A 12,699-nucleotide genomic window follows, 5' to 3' on the forward strand; every position below is an offset into this window, starting at 1 on the left:
CCTAGTCAACAATCACCATAAAAATAAAGAGTAATGATCATTTATAATTGTAACATCTAGCATTTCTCCCACAACTTTCTGATGTTCGTTTTCTGCTGCTAGACAGCCGTGTTGGGTGTCCACTGTAAACATCACACCTGGTAATTCAGTCTAGGGATGTTTGACCCCATTTATTTAGGCCTTTATTGTAAGTGAAAATTATTGTTTTAAACTAGAAACTTTATTTTGTGTCAATATGTAAGGTGAGATTGCCCATTAGCAAAAAAAAAAAAAAAAAAAAAAAAAAAAAAAAAAAAAAATCCCGGCCTACCAACCCTTGATTTATCCTTAATTTATTGGGAATATTACATGAAACAAACATAATTTTTTAAAGCCTACAGTAATATTAGCATTTTGATTCTGCTTATTAATATTTGTTGGCTGTTTTCTTTGTTTGATAAAATACTAGAAGACAGCTTTTGGCATTCCAAAAATTTCTGGTTTACATTTTATAATACAAAAGCACAACTTCTGTTATCTTAACAAATTTTAAACAATTGCACATTTTTGTTTCACTTGATATTTTGTTCGGGCGACCTGAAATTCATTCGGGCAACCTGAAATCAGTACCAAGGTTGCCCAAATGGCGAGTCCAAATTTTGACGAGTGTCGAACCCTGTAAGCAATGACTAATTTTCAACTTCAAACCCCTAATATATATTTTCAAAGTTAATTTTTCAATTCAATATTAATTTTTTAATTTGAAAATTAATTCTTTGATTTAAAAATTATTTTTTTAATTTAATTTTTTTTTTTAATTTAATTTTTTTAAAATTTAATTTTAATTAAAGTTTAATTTTAATTTATTATATATTTCAGACTTGAAAATTGTTATTTCAAATTAATAAATTTATGATAGCCTAATATTTGGAGTTCATTTTAGTAAGATTTACTGAAATCCCCCATGATGCATTTTGTGATGATTTGACAGATGAGAGTGCGCTTGCGCAATGAAAATGGAATCAAAACAAGCAAGGCTGGTAACTTTCTCATTATTATTATTTTGCACGACTGTGGCAAGTTTTTTGGACATGGAGGAGCTCAAAAATATAAACTATGGCATAGATATACTCAACAAACCTGTTTTGTTATCAACACAGGTATGTTTTTGTGTAGAAGATACTGCCGTATGGTTTCCATCTGTAAACAGTTCGAATTATCTCAGTCGTATATGCAACTTCTCTGGCTTCTCAAGTTACTGTTGTGTGTTGTGTTCTTAACATTATTAAATACTTGCAGATGACTTGTAAGCCTTTAGATGTTGATAAAATCTGATTTATAATTTGTTTAAGCAGAGTAAAAAAAATACTGTGATCCCTGGAACCCATGATACATACTGAGAATAAACAGATAAAGTGCAGACCTAAGTATTTACTGGGTATGAGGAGAATAGCAACTTTATTGTCCCCTAAGACAGCAGTACTATTTTCTGAGGAGCAGCAGAGGGAAGTAGTTGCTGTCAATGGGGGTGATAAACATGCTATTGTCCTCTGACATAGCAAGTAAGTACTCAAATCTTGTGCACAAACAGGGTACCTCGCTTCGAGGGAGAATTTCAGCATACTATACCAATGGAATTTATGCAAGAGACCGATCAGGGAGATGCCATTTTTCAAGCCTCTTTTGTTCATACCCGGTTAAAATGTTTATATGTCCTAAATTCAGGAATATTTATCAGACTTCCTTCCACTAGCAGCGAATCAAGAGGTCAGTATGTACTACTGTGTTTAAAGAAAATACAGAGGTAGCTAATCAGAACTCCTTGGATTTGTTGCACAACCTACAATGACAGCCTCCTGATTTGCTGCTTGTGAAAAAAAAATTTAAATAAACACCCAAAGTGAGTGACAAAAAAGCTGTGGCTTAAACCAAAGGTTTTTACTATGCTTGGATCTGTAGCTCTCTGTTTTATCTGTCCAAATTTTCTCAAGCAGAGAGCTACAGTTCTGCAGCTACCTCTTGTATAAATTCCATTGGTAATGCAGTATAAATATTGAAAAATCTCCCTCGAAGCAGGGCACTCTATTTGTTTATAAGACTTTGTTTCTTACCTTGAGTATTTATAAATGCTGTAAAGGGTCAATCTCTTAAACTTAACAAAAACAAAAGATGATATCGGAATATATGTCTGATAGGCTAGGAATTCATGTATTTTTAATGAGTTATTTTATCTAATAAAAATTCTCAAAAGGAAGAGGAGGTGTTACACCAACCATTCGTCAGATGCCTGTGGTAAATAGGTGTTCTATTATACCGAAGCAGACTATATACTTGGTTTAAGTTGTGAACCAGATAAAAATGGAAAAGTTCCAAGATGAAAAGCCAGGGAAATCAAATGCTGGCGGTGAAAAATTTGACGACTATTTCACCATGGGCAAATGGCACAAAAACTATTTCACAGTAGAGGTTGCTTAGAAAAAAAAGCAATTTTAATATAAGTCATATTTTTGTAAAGAAAAAATACACAAAGGTAATAATAATAATTAAATATAGTGTATCTCCATTTAAGTATTCTTGTTCAGGTACATGCTTTATGTCTCATGTAAATGTATGTATGCTCAGGATTGTGAATTATCAAGAAATTGTGTCTTATATGTTTAATTTGGTAGGAGACAGACAAACTCAGTGAAACCATTGATGTTACATCAAAGCATGGTCAGATATATCGCTGCACCATACCCAGTCAGATGGAGGCAGAGAAACAAAAGGAAGAAGAAGAGAAAATAGCCATGGAGACAGGAGTTCCAGAGTTACTGAAAGCCATGGAGTCGGGCCCTTGTCTTTTCAAGGTATACACTGAGAAATTCATAGTTTAGTCAGTATAAGAATAAGAATTTAATACATTAAATTAGGAATCAGAACCATTCTTTAGAATTTAGGGTGCTAAAAGACACTCATTCTCTCATCACTTGGGAGTTGATATTGGCTGTGGAGAAATGGATGCTTTTAACTTGTTCTGATGATGAGTAAAATGTGATCATTTGTCAGATAATTTGTGCTAACATCCTTGGCAAGCTTTAAATTTATTGAGAAGCAAATGTATTTTACCATGTGCAGTGTGCAGATAAAACAAAGATATTTTGGATGTGTTAAAATTTTTTAAGAATCTGTACCAGTATGCTATAATAATATAATGATAAGATTTTGGCGTCACCATTTTGAATATTAATTGAATTGTGGTAGAAGTAAAAAAAAAAAACAAATTATTTTTAATCTTTGATCTTTATTAATTCATTGATGTAATAATTAAGTACATGTAGTACCTTATTTGTGAATATGAATATCCAGGATCATGAAACATGAGACACAAAGTCCTAAGATAATGAATATATATATGATGTTTATAATAATGATGAAGTATTTTAAAATTGTTCTATAATAAGTGTATATTTTATATTCCAGACTAGAGACTGGTGGAGTTATGAGTTTTGTTATGGAAAACATGTACGCCAGTTTCATATGGAAGGTAAAGTTTTGCCACAAATTGTTAAAAGAGTTTGGTTGAATACATTTTAAAATATCTACTGGCTAAGCAAGCTGTTTTATCAGAACAAATCTGAATTCTCTTTTATTGCATAATTTAATTTTTGAAAAATTAACATAAATTACAAATAAATCATATTTCCAGATGGCAGAATTGAAGGAAATGTAATCATGTTGGGATATTATGAATCAGAGTTTGATTGGAGAAATGAAACAAATATGGTAAGTGATACAATTGTCCTTTTAATTGTAATAAAGTAAAAAAAAAAAAAAACAAACAAACAGTTTTTTTGTTTAAGTACATCCAATGTATTTTTTTTTTTTTTACAAAAGGAAGTCAAATCAAGAAACAAAAACCGATTGAATCGATATCACAGCCAGCAATACATCAATGGCTCAAAATGTGACCTTACAGGAAAGGCCAGAAAAACAGAAGTCAGGGTTTGTATCAAAATATTTCATTTTACTTATGCTAATGTTTGTCGTTGAAGACTACAAAGTTTTCGCTGTCTTGAATATATTAGTTTAGTTTTCAATATTTGATTGATTAAGTTTAATTTAAACATATTTTTATTGAATAAATCAATAAGGATCGGGAAACGGGCAAAGCCTATACATACCCTCTCCTTGTATAATAGGTCAAGTCAAAGCCTATACATACCCTCTCCTTGTATAATAGGCCAAGACAAAGACAATAAATATTAATACTTGTACATGATAATAAAATTACTAATAGTCAAAAATAAAGATTCAGAATCAAGTATCATTCCTCAATATTGTATAAAAAAAACAGATGATGACCCCCTAATTTTGTATAAATTATTTACTTACTGTTCCAGCTTTAATATGAGTAGTGTAAAACTGTACATTTAATATAGTATTTGATATTACAATCTACTTAGTTTAATCTCTTAGTAGATTTAATAAAATGATTAAGTTTGCATAGTACACAATATTCCCCCCCTTGAAAAAACAATATTTATTAATCTAATTTTTCTGTGAGTATTTCATTGATGCACTAGTAAATTCATCAATTTAATCAGTGTCTTATATTTACATGCATGATACATATGAACATTTGCTTTCATAATTTACAGTTCCTCTGTGAGGAAGGTAGAGGTGATTACATAGCCAGACTGGATGAGCCAGAGACGTGTTCCTATGTAATGACTATACACACCACCAAGATCTGTCATCACCCCTATCTTAAACTCCCCACACATCAGAAACCCGTCCCCATCACCTGTAATCCAGCCGTGTCAGATGAGATCTATCAGGACTATCTCAAGGAGGAAGAAGGTACTGTTCTGTTGATTTTTTGTATGATGTCAGTACCATCTAATGGTAGTGCTGCATATATATATAGTGCTTCAAACAAAAGGGATTGATATACTGATGTAGATTATAAAGCACAGAAAGAATATAGAGATTCTTTTCAACTGTTTCCAGAAAAAAGAATAATGAAAGAAAAGCTGGAAGAAGAACAGAGAATAGAAAAAGGTAGACTGCTATGCTTTTGATATTGTTATTTTACTATTATTGTTAAGCTTTTAATTTTATTAAGCAAATCATTCATTGTGACATACATGTATTAGAATCACAAGGACAAGTGACCACTACCTGAAATACACAGGATATAGAAGTCCCATTAGGACAGAACTAGATGCATGTAAATTCATAATCAGATATATTTAAAAAAAAAAAATTCCACTGACTTTAAACATATACATGTATTCTGGTTACCTGTTTTCAAAATAAAAAAAAATTCCTGAGTCTTTTCATAGTTTTCTTTCTACACAAATTATAATTCAAAGCATTATGACCCCTTATGCTTTAAAAATAAAATTATAATAGATGTTGTCCAAGTGATGATGGACAGATATATATATATATATATATATATATATATATATATATATATATATATATATATATATATATATATATATATATATATATATATATTGTTGGTGGTACCCTTCTGAAGATTTTCTGTCTTTGAACTGTATAATTATTGGTACCAGTATTCTAAGAGGTCTCTTTTTTACAATAATCAAATTGTTTTTAACATCAAATTTTGAAAAATAACACAATTTTTGTTTTTGTAGAATTAAGAGATGCAGATGCTTTGTTCAACTCAGATGAAAAAATGATGGATTCTAAAGTTCAAAAAGAATTGCCACTCCCCAACTCTATTAAGAAAACTGACAATAGTCGCACATTTGAATTCAAGGATGTGTCAGATTTAGGTCATGATATGTCTAAGATTGAGAAACTTATATCAGCTGGACTGAAAGATGATATCGTTAAACTCTCGGATCAGTTTGGAGGTTTTAAACATTTTCCCATCTATGTATAACTAAATTGATTAATTCTTCCACACACATCTCTGTCATTATTCTGGTTAACATGTATTTAATGGATGTACATGGATTATGATCAAACTACATAATATTAGCATAAGAATTATACAAATAATAATTTATCTTGTGAATGCAGGGCAAGATGTTGATATGAAAATGAAAGTGAAAGTAGTTAGGAGCATGGATGACTTGGAGGATATGTTGAAGGAAGCTCAATCTGAGGTAGAGAGCTTGGTGAAGAAGAAGAAGAAGGAGGAGGATGAAGAGGAATCAACTCCAGAGGAGGCAAATAAACAGAAAGATACCACACTGAAATTTGAAAAGTAAGACCTTTGGTTTATTGAATTTCCATATCTGTTGGAATACAATATGTAAATTTACCCAAGAAAGTTAATTTTTACCTTTGATACCTAAATACATGTATACCCCCCAACATTATTTACTTTACCATGGGATTGGAATGAATGTATTATTTGATATCCTTTTATAGTCTGATTATATATTTAATTCCTATATTTGATCTTTTCAGGAAGTCTATTACAGAAAAGATTCAAGACACAGTCAGTGATATAGACAAGGAATTGGATGGTGTGGATGAAAAGGTTCTCCAGTCTTTCAAAGGTTAGAGTCTTCAATTCTCAATACATATTTTATGAAGTTTTTCATCTTTAGTGTAATACATGTATATTAATCACATTTGTAAAGCAAATCAAGGAAGTTGATGGTGCATTCATCTTAATCTAATTCCACTGAAAGTGTTAGGATATGGAGATCATTAGAATTATAGAGTTTGTTTCCTGTTACAATGTATTTTGCATTTTAAATGTTTTGTTTCTGTTTTTTAAGAGATCCAAGATGACGATATAAACAGTGTAAGAGAGAAATTTACTAAAAATAGGAATAATTTAGCCAGCATTAAGGAATCTCTCCGAAAAACCATGGAGAGTGAATTTGATGAGATAATTGAAGAGGTTTGTAGAACCTGAATTTATTTCCCTTGTCATTGGTTATGAATTTATTTCCCTTGTCATTGGTTATGAATAAAATGTTTAGAAAGATTGGTTGTGCTGAAAAAACATACTGAATATTAAAAAAGATTGATGAAAATAAATTTTATTTCGGTAATTTGGATAGACATAGTATATACATTTTTCAAATAGAAAGTGTAAAAAGAGTGATATTTTGGATAATGTACATATATGGGTAAAATTTTCTTGTAGGCAGAGGAAGAGACAGGTATAAAATTAGAGGACAGAAAAGGAGCTCAGAAAGAGCTTAGTAAGACACTTAATAAACTCATAGAAAGGCTGGACAAGACAGAGAAAGGTAATTATAAGCTACAATCCTCAAAGAACCATCCTCAAGCAGTGTTCCAAAAAATATTGACCCTGTACCTTTATTTTGCTTTGATGACCATATATGTTTTATTTGTGGAACCCTTCTTGTTTAGCTGGTTACAGACACTTATTTTATCTTTGTAATCCTATGCATGAATAAATAATAATGAATAAAATGTAATTCATGCAAGTGATAATGTCAACATGGTAAAGTGCAAACAAGAAACATGTAATTATACTGTGAGATGGGATATGTTTAGGGCTGGATATCCTTTGTATATCACAACAATTCTTGTTTCTTTCATTATTTTTTCAATCTTTCAAGAGAGAAACAGATACTGTAAATAAAGAATAATACAAGGTTTATTTTATTGCATTTAGCTCGATAAATCTGTGCTGTGCTAAGTAATATTGTACCCTACTTTATTTTAGACTTATTAGCTCACCTGAGCTGAAGGCTTAAGTGAGCTTTTCTAATCACATTTGTCCCACGTCCGTCTGTAAATAAACTTTTCACATTTTTAACTTCTTCTCAAGAACCACTTGGTTCAAGCAAACTAACCACAATAGGTAATCAAAATTTTACAAAGGAGTATATAGGGAAAGAAATCTGCTGAAGGACAGTAGGGCCATAATTACTCATGTGAGCAATGTGGGCCTGGGCCTCTTGTTTCTTTTCAAGACACTACTATTCATGTAATTGTACATCTGACTCAAGTTCAGATATTTAATTATTTTGGGATGAAAAATGGGATTCATTAATATGCCTTTTTACACAAGTCACTGACAATAGGCTGCTTAGTATATGTTTCAAATAAAAAGAGAAAGAAAACTGCCATTAAGTTTATTGTATGCACTTTATGTTATCACCTAGCTTTGACACTGTTGTTTCTGTGGACAATTGTCATTCTGTGTTAACTTGAAGCATTACCTACATTTATGTAGATCACACACACATCAGCTGCCTGCTGAAACACTTTCATTTGGTATACTGTTACAGGAACTCTGAAATACAGTGAATTTGCTCAAATTATGACACATTAAGATAAATAGGGGTTGGGAGGGGGGAGAGCCAGTGACCAAAAGGCTTAAATGACATTCAACACAAGCATGAATGAATGTCTGTATACATGTACTTGAAACATCTATGAAATCTAATGGGAGGAGTTTACTTTTTCCATGTTGAAGCTTATTTTTGTGAAGAAAACTTATTTGTGTTGAAAATTTACATTTGCCAAAAGTGCTGCAGGGGAAATTCATTTTTGAGGAAGAAATTGCAAAAAAGAGAAGAAAATGACAAGAAATTATTTTTGAAAAGAGAAATATAAAATGGTTATACATGTATTGTGCATGTATTAACAATGTATTCTATCGTTTTCAGACATTTTGAATGTTGACAAAGAGCTTGAGAGGTTATCTAAAAACAATGCCAAACTACAACAAAAATTAGACAAGGAATTAGATGAAATAGCAAAAGGTTAGCAGAATAAGTAGTACATATCTAAATTTAAAGGAAGAATATAAAATTCATGAAATCAAAATTAGACCAGAATTTTTTTTTAACTTTATAACATGGAGAACAAAACTTAGCATGAACAGAATTAAATTTAAATGATCATTCTATTTTTAGGTCCATCAAAAACAGAGGAGCTTCCTTCAGATGACCAGTCTTCATCTAAGTCATCTTCATCTTCTTTGTCATCATCACCATCATCATCATTATCACAATCATCATCAACATCATCTTCATCATCATCAAAGGATCGTGTGAAGATAAGAGTTACAAAATTAACAAAGGGAGAATTTCAGAAGAGTGCAATGAAAAGTACTCCACAGACCCAGAAGCTGGAGGAAGATGTACAGGACCAGTTACAGAAGGCAGGGCTAGATCTTGGAAGTAAGTCTTTCTTAACACATCTGATTTTATTTATGAATTCTCCCCACCCATTTTTTCACAATTATTTAGAAAGCCAAAGTAGCAAAATCTATTAGTTTTGCAAAAAATACTTTGATGCAGAACGTTCTTAGCATTGTTCATGAATAAATGAATTGAAAATTCTGAGATACAAGTTTGATTTTTCTGTGTTAGATGGAAAGATTCAGGTGAAGATAATTACTGCGGGTTATGTTGATGATAAAGACGATGTTCATCTTCTGTCAGCAGAGGATACCAGTGCATTCAAAAATATGATTGTCTCCATTCTGGTAATCTTGGAAACATTATGTCAGACTTACATGTATTTGACAACAATTCTCTATGGCAGATCTAGCTTTACTGATATACTAATTGCATGATTATAGCCAAGTAATTTCATTCATCAAGTAGAAATCTGATATTTATAAAACACAGAGACAGTTTGCATTTGTTAGATAAAAAAGAATCTAAAGTTGACTGACTCTGTATTATTGAAAAACTCTTCTCTGCCTGTAGTTTTACGTTTACATACTTTTACGTCTACTGATTAAAGTATTCAAAAGTTATCTTAAAATAATGTAGATGATACTATTTCTTTAATCATCAGATCATAATTTTAAAACATTGTGTTATTTTTAGGGAGGGGACCATGAGGCAGCAGAGGAAGAAGTCCGACATTCAAACATGGAGTCAAACTACAACAAAGTCTGGGGTAAAAGTAGGAAGAAATCCTCAGACGTTGTTCCCTAGGCAGCCTACAGACTTGCACCACTCAGTGTCTTTCATGGATATTTTTTTGCTTTTTTTTTCTTGTTTGGTTATTGGATACATTTAGTCTCTGGACAGGTTGCAATTTATTTATTTTGATGAAAATGAATGTAATTTTTGTGTGTGAGAGTGTGAATGGAGATGCAAGTATTTTGTGAGTACATGTATATTTTTTTTAAATTAAAAAAAGTGTAATAGTATGGGACTTTGCATTAAAATTTCCCAAGGGATTTGTGAATACATTTTATTGCTGCCATCATAGTACCTCTGGACTTTACCAAACTATACACACAAATTATTCAAGCAGTCAAATCTCAGTAACTATACACACAAATTAATTCAAGCAGTCAAATCTCAGTAACTGTACACACAAATTATTCCAGCAGTCAAATTTCAGTACCTCTCTGACTCGCACAGTTACACTGACAAGAAATTTCAAAGATTCTGAGGAGGATTTGGGATTTTGGAATCAGTCCCATCTTTCAAATGTATCCAGATACCAGACTGCTTTAATTTTGGGGCACATGTTAAATGGTTTTATTACCAGTTTCCTCTGAAATTTACTTGTATATTTGCATTGAATACTATTTTATATTCATTTTTTCTTCAAATTGTATACGTAAAAGAGGATCAGGATAATTAGACAAAGGAGTGATTTTTTCCATTGTTGATATTCAATTTCACTGTCAGTCATTCCATAAATACTAGTAAGATATTTACTATTGTTTCTCCATATTTTATTTTAAAGAATCAAGTCAACTATAAAATTCTTGTTATTAAGAATAAATAGTTCAGTTTTAATCCATTTGTATAAATTGTATGCTATAAAAATTATCTCGGAGGAAAATCTTTGAAACTTGTTCAATTTGTTCATTAATTAATGAAATGCTAGAATATACATGTGTTTGAATGTGTGCCATTTCGATGACTTTAACTTATAATTTTTGATGTAGAACGTCAGAATGGTGGAGATGTTTCTTTTATATTCTGCCATCATTAACTATTTTTTTAGAATAATTACGTCAAAATGAATAAACATTGTATTATTTTATATTTCAATTGTCAAGATGATTTTATTTAAAAAAAATTGGATGAATAAAGCTGAAGAGAAAGAAGAGTACATGTCAGTAATATGCAATTAATCATTCTTCAAACACGCATGCTGTGTTTTTTAGTAATTGGAGAGTAGAAAAAAAATTAGCTGCAGATCTGTAGCTCGCTGATCTGAAAAAATTGGAATAGACGATCAGAGAGCTACAGTGCCACCCATTGAAAAAAATGCATACTTACTGCGCACTTCAAAGTGCGCTGTTTCTCGATTATTTTCACCTTATATTTCAAAATACTACTAACCGTGTGCTTCGAACATATTCTTTTACCACCTCCACAACAAGCATTGGACCGAATTATCTTGTCACCTAATATGGCAGTATAAATAGGCGAAATTTTCGATGTTCTTGATTTCAGTCCCAGGAAGGCGATAAACAACGGTTTTGGGAAACGCTTTCTTCTGGGAGTAGTAAAAGAATAATTATAAAAAAAATTTGAGACGACAGCATAAATAAACGGAGAAATAAATCGAGAAAACAGCGCATTTTGTGCGCAATAAATATACACTTTTTTCAATGGGTGGCACTGTAGATCTCCTTTTGATCTCAGTCTCACTTTTCTTCTATTAATTCCCTTGGTAAAAGTGAGACTGAGATAAAAAGTGAGCTCGTTTAAGTTTTATGCCCCGGGAGCCTACAGATCTGCAGCTAATTTAGCGACAGTTACGCAGCTAGGTTAAGGACGGCCATGAAATACACGTCTTAATATATTTAGGGGAAATTAATACAATTTTAATATTTTTTTTTACAGCATTAGTTTTGATAAATGTGATTTGTGGTGTTTGCACATGTATATATCGGGTCTCTGCTGAGTTCGACCAAAGCGACATCGCTTACATCAGCTGTTTGTCACGTGACAGGTTTAAAATTAGAACATATATGTACTACTACAAAGATCGTTAAAGTTCAACGATATACGGGCATTTTCCCGCTATAAAATTTATTCTGTTTTATTTGGGACAAATTCCTTAACACGAAAAGTGCTGGGAGCAACTTCCTCGTGCTCGGGAATTGTTTAAAATTAAGCCGTCTCTCTATAAACTCCAGTCAAAAATGCAATACGCATTGGAATAATGTTACATTACGGAATAAATAAACAATGCACAACCAGCTCCCAGCAGTTTTCAGAATAGTAGGAATAATAGCTACACGTGTTTAAAAATTCATAATTTATAGTGAAGCGGATATCATTGAACTTCTGATATTTTCGAGGGGCTGGACCTGTCATTCTAGCACGTTACTGTACAAATGTGCTCCCTACAGCTTTATATAAAGTCTACACATTATCAATTTAGTTTGACAACAAAATGTGGATTAATATATTTTAGAATATGTCTCTCTTTTGGTCCGACTATGCGCGTTTCGTATTTATTTTTATTTTTACAAGCAACAATAAAAGCTTGATCCACGCCTCAAGTACAGAGAAACTGCGTGTGAAACTAAGAAATGACGTCATCTCAGTAAGTACAGCGAGATCAAGCTGGCTTTCATTCTACATACGCTAAGTGCTATTATGGCGAGATAATTCGCTTATCCATTTATCTTTATAGTATTTATGATAAACGAAAGTATTTAGTGTGTTTTAAAAAGAACATATAGTATTTATTCATCGAGATTCCATTGTATTGTTTTACCGTGACGTCATAATAGCTTTACCGAACCTCTGCATAGGCTGACGTATATAT

The 12,699-nt window shown here is 31.7% G+C and overlaps 1 protein-coding gene across 2 annotated transcripts; it reads left to right on the forward strand.

Annotated features, from left to right (window-relative positions):
- The first annotated feature begins 982 nt into the window (after nt 1-982).
- On the forward strand, nt 983-11,020 carry LOC133189258 (protein OS-9-like). Of its 2 annotated transcripts, XR_009721429.1 has the most exons (17): nt 983-1,139; nt 2,649-2,828; nt 3,442-3,505; nt 3,668-3,744; nt 3,856-3,963; nt 4,620-4,821; nt 4,972-5,022; nt 5,631-5,852; nt 6,022-6,208; nt 6,415-6,506; nt 6,732-6,856; nt 7,106-7,211; nt 8,604-8,699; nt 8,853-9,119; nt 9,312-9,427; nt 9,777-10,251; nt 10,292-11,020. XR_009721429.1 is itself a non-coding variant. In XM_061324665.1 (16 exons), exons 1-16 carry the CDS (start codon nt 990-992, stop codon nt 9,885-9,887), a joined length of 2,154 nt encoding a protein of 717 aa, XP_061180649.1. In that variant the 5' UTR covers nt 983-989; the 3' UTR covers nt 9,888-11,020. The 2 variants fall into 2 exon arrangements, 1 of the variants encoding a protein (XP_061180649.1); XM_061324665.1 differs by having other exon boundaries at nt 9,777-11,020.
- The last annotated feature ends 1,679 nt before the right edge of the window (nt 11,021-12,699 follow it).

The sequence above is a fragment of the Saccostrea echinata genome, unplaced genomic scaffold (assembly GCF_033153115.1).
Source record: "Saccostrea echinata isolate AGI-Se365-2 ecotype Australia unplaced genomic scaffold, CSIRO_AGI_Sech_v1 ptg000001l, whole genome shotgun sequence".
Taxonomy (NCBI): Eukaryota; Metazoa; Mollusca; class Bivalvia; order Ostreida; family Ostreidae; genus Saccostrea; species Saccostrea echinata.